At 49.5% G+C, this 3,606-nt stretch overlaps 1 protein-coding gene across 1 annotated transcript in view; it reads right to left on the minus strand.

Moving 5' to 3' along the window:
* IGF2BP3 (insulin like growth factor 2 mRNA binding protein 3) overlaps positions 1–3,606 on the minus strand; it is a 123,274-nt gene that overhangs the window by 118,350 nt on the left and 1,318 nt on the right. Inside the window, exon 2 of the mRNA XM_011361662.2 lies at positions 2,705–2,765. Within this exon, the coding sequence (XP_011359964.1) occupies positions 2,705–2,765 (61 nt within the window). The remainder of the gene's footprint in view (positions 1–2,704; positions 2,766–3,606) is intronic.

Below are 3,606 nucleotides of genomic sequence, written 5' to 3' on the forward strand. Positions count from 1 at the left end.
TGCAGGGGACCTCAAGCTCTGTGAAGTACTGCTATAATCTTTTCCAACGAGGGGTGTCTGAATCCAGAAAAGCAACATTCCGTCCACATTCCCTTGAGACTTTGGTAATCAGGACCCAAGATTGGTCTGAACCAAATTCAACAATATTCCTGCTCAGCCCAGCTCCCAGTCAGAGTTGGGCCAGCCTGCCAAGCATCAAATTGCTTCCTAGGCCTGCTCCCATTTGGTTGCTGCAAGCCCATTCATCCATCTCAGAGTGCTGCCATAAGCATTCTTCAGCACCGGGCTCCCAACATGCCTTGCACAGCAGGTATAAAGGTCATTGCTGCATATGTGGGTGTGCCTGTCTCAGATGCCTACATGATGATGGGATGGAATGCAATGACCGCTAAGCACAAAGAACTCCACCCACAAGTCCAGCAGCCTTTCATGGCAAGGATCAGCCTGTGGCATTCAACTCATTGTGACCAGTACCACCTTTCATCTTCCTATAGGTGCTGGGCATGTGGATCACCAGGGTGCCTTCCTGCCTTCTCCTAAAGCCCATTCAGACCATCCAGATAAGGGAAACTGCATCACAGTTCCAAGGTTCAGTTAAAACAAAATTCTAATATAGATTTCCAGCAAATCTCTCTGGGCAGAAAAAGCAAGCTCTACTTTCAATACAAGCAAAGGACTAATTATTTGATTGTTCTCTAAACCAGTAAAAAGTTATCTCCAGTGTAGTACTCTTATTTACTTTGCTAGTAAGATAGTATCACTTAAAATCCTGAGCGTTTTAAGTTAATCTACATTGTTAATAAGCTAAAGAGACTTCCATTGATAAATATTTGTTGCCACCAGTAGTAACATTTTACCTTATGTGCTTTCCTAAAGAGAAATTCCTGCTTGTTATAAAGTAACAAGTAATCTAACTTTTAGATTGAGCAAAAGCCTTTAAGAATAAAATGGGCAGTCTTTAGCAGATGTTTTAAATTTAATTCTCTACACATGGAGAGAAATTCACAACAGGTTGGAAGGACAAAGTAACCTGCACTTACACACAGGTCATTGAATTATACCTGAAAAGCACAAGACATTTGATGTTTAAATTTAGAAAATCAAATGTTAAAATGCCAGTCTTTCACAACCATTTGCTTATTTTTTATTCAATATTTGAAGCAAACTAAGACACACTGGCTAAACATGAAACCAATTAGAATTTGTAGAATGTGCTTACATTTTCCCCTCTTGGTAAACAATTCAGATTATGCCTTTAAACTTAAGGAAATATGACTTCATCCTCAATTTTTCAATTCCTATTAAACTGAGATCAATTTATATACTTTTCAGTACACGTTCTATTATTTTAGTTGTTTTCGTTAAAAGAATTCCATGCTGCTATATGAAATAATTTGACCCCTACCAAAATTTCCAACTAAAAGTAAGTCTGTTGGGTTATGCAAATCCCTTTCCAACTATCCTAATGAAAGTTAAGTACATGAACAACAAAAATCCACAAAAATCCAAACCAGCTCACCTACAAAAACTGAACTTGTGAAAATGCTTTACTTGAAAAAGAGCTCAATCTAGAAACAGGCAAATGATGACATTTTGTGTAGCCATTTTGCAAAGCACCAGGGAAATGCATAGCAAACTCTTCCTGCCCTCCAGCACACACACCATTACCAATACCTACTAGACACACAGTCCTAGTTTAAATCAACTTCCAGGTTATTGCTTGGCCCAGGCTAGGAGCGGGGAGATGGGAGAGAGAAAAGGCACAAAACCTAATCCCACCTTGCAAAACTCAGAAAGGCATAGGCCACACCACTGGGAGGGAGCAGCATCTTTCCAGTTAGTTACAAAGAAGGTATCTTGCCTGCTCTTGAGAAAGGAGCCATTTCTCCAAAATACTGAAGAGGTTAACACACAGCCTCAAAACAGTCTATCAAGTGACACACAATCCATGCTTTCCGCAAAGTGCAATCCCCTTGTTGAAGAAGCACAAATCTTCAGTCTCCACTATCTCTTGGTGGTTATTTGTAAGTAAAAATATTTTTTAAAGGTAAGGGAGAGAAGCGGGAGACAAAAGCAGGTTTGCAGAAATCTGTGTAACTGCAGTGACATGACCGAAGGCGCTTCTGGGCAGGAGAAGGCCAGACGTTCACTCACGTGTTCCAGTCCCAGCTGGCCAGCTCACAGGGTAAAGGCGATTCCTCTAGAGCCTCTCAGAGGAGCGGCTGGCCTCCGAGGCCTCTCAGACTGCTCGCCGCCAACTCGGGGCAGAGAAGGAAACACATGCCACACCCGCGCGTGGCCGCAGCTCCTTTCGCCCATCCTGCACTTACAAGTAGGGTGGGAGGTCACCCACTGCTTCCTAAGTCCTACAGATTCCCCAAAACTGCCTTCTGAGATTTTGATTTCCTGATGTAGCAACTTGACCTACTCTACCGGAGAGTGAAAGCTTCCTCCAGAAACTTTTATACCAATAAACACATCCAGGGGCGAGGGCCACAGACGAGCCCTCAGTTCCTGCGCAGCATTACCCACGCACGCACACCTGCCCCACACCTAAACGCGAGAGAAAAAGACGAAAAACGCCAAGCCAAACAGCAGCCCAGCAAGCATGAAAGGAAACGAAGTTGTTTTCAGCTGTGCTGAGTCTTTCCTCCCAATAATGGGATAAGACCAGAATCGACGAGAACATAATAAACAAGCTCACCTTTGCCTTTTTGGGACCGAGTGCTCTACTTCTATGAGTTTCCCGTGCAGTTCCACTTTACCTGCAGATACACAAGAGATGGAAGGCAGTTGGCCGGGTTGCGCGGCTCTCGCGGCCCGCAGGACGCGCACAGCCTCAGCGGGGACACGAGTGGGCTCCTGAGACCCCGAACGGCACCCGGACGCGGCTCGAGGCCGAGAGAGAGAGAGAGAGAGAGAGAGAGAGAGAGAGAGAGAGAGAGAGAAGCCTCGCACGGCGCGGGCGCAACGCCGACCCCTTCAGGGCTGTGTGTACAACTTACAGATGGGTGGGGAGCGGAGTCAGTTGGTGGCCCCACTACTTCGGCCACTTTCTACCCCCTCCAAGAGCTCCCCCGCCCACCAGACAGGGTCACCCAACCCCACGACCACCGCAGGACGACCGCAGACCCTCTGGCAACTTCCCTGGACACACGCATGAGACATACTCGGGAGCGGGGGCGCCCGGGCCCTCCTCCGGGTTCAAGCCCTGACTCAGAGAGTGGCGGGAAAGGCTCGAAGGAGCGGACGCCCGGAGATGCAGCTCACGGAGGACGCGCGAAGGACGGCGCGGCGCCCGCCACGCCGAAAAGCACGGGGCTCCGGGAGGGACCCGAGCGCCGTCTGTCCCCCCGGGCGTCCCTCCCCCGCCCTCGCCCTCCGTAGTCCCTCCCCGGCGACCACCGGCCGCCCCCGCTCACCTGCCCCTGCGGCTCGTAGGACGCGGGGGGAGGTGGAACGGGGAACACGGGTCGCACTCGCCCGCCTCCCGCGGGGTCGAAAGGCAGCGCAGGGCCGCGGGTGGAAGGCACCGGCTCCGCGGCCTCACTCTGCAGCGGGGTCGAGGCCACTCTGCGTTCTCCCACGGCCGGGGGCAAGGGCTGC

This window comes from Pteropus vampyrus, unplaced genomic scaffold (assembly GCF_000151845.1).
Source record: "Pteropus vampyrus isolate Shadow unplaced genomic scaffold, Pvam_2.0 Scaffold69, whole genome shotgun sequence".
In the NCBI taxonomy this organism is placed as follows: domain Eukaryota; kingdom Metazoa; phylum Chordata; class Mammalia; order Chiroptera; family Pteropodidae; genus Pteropus; species Pteropus vampyrus.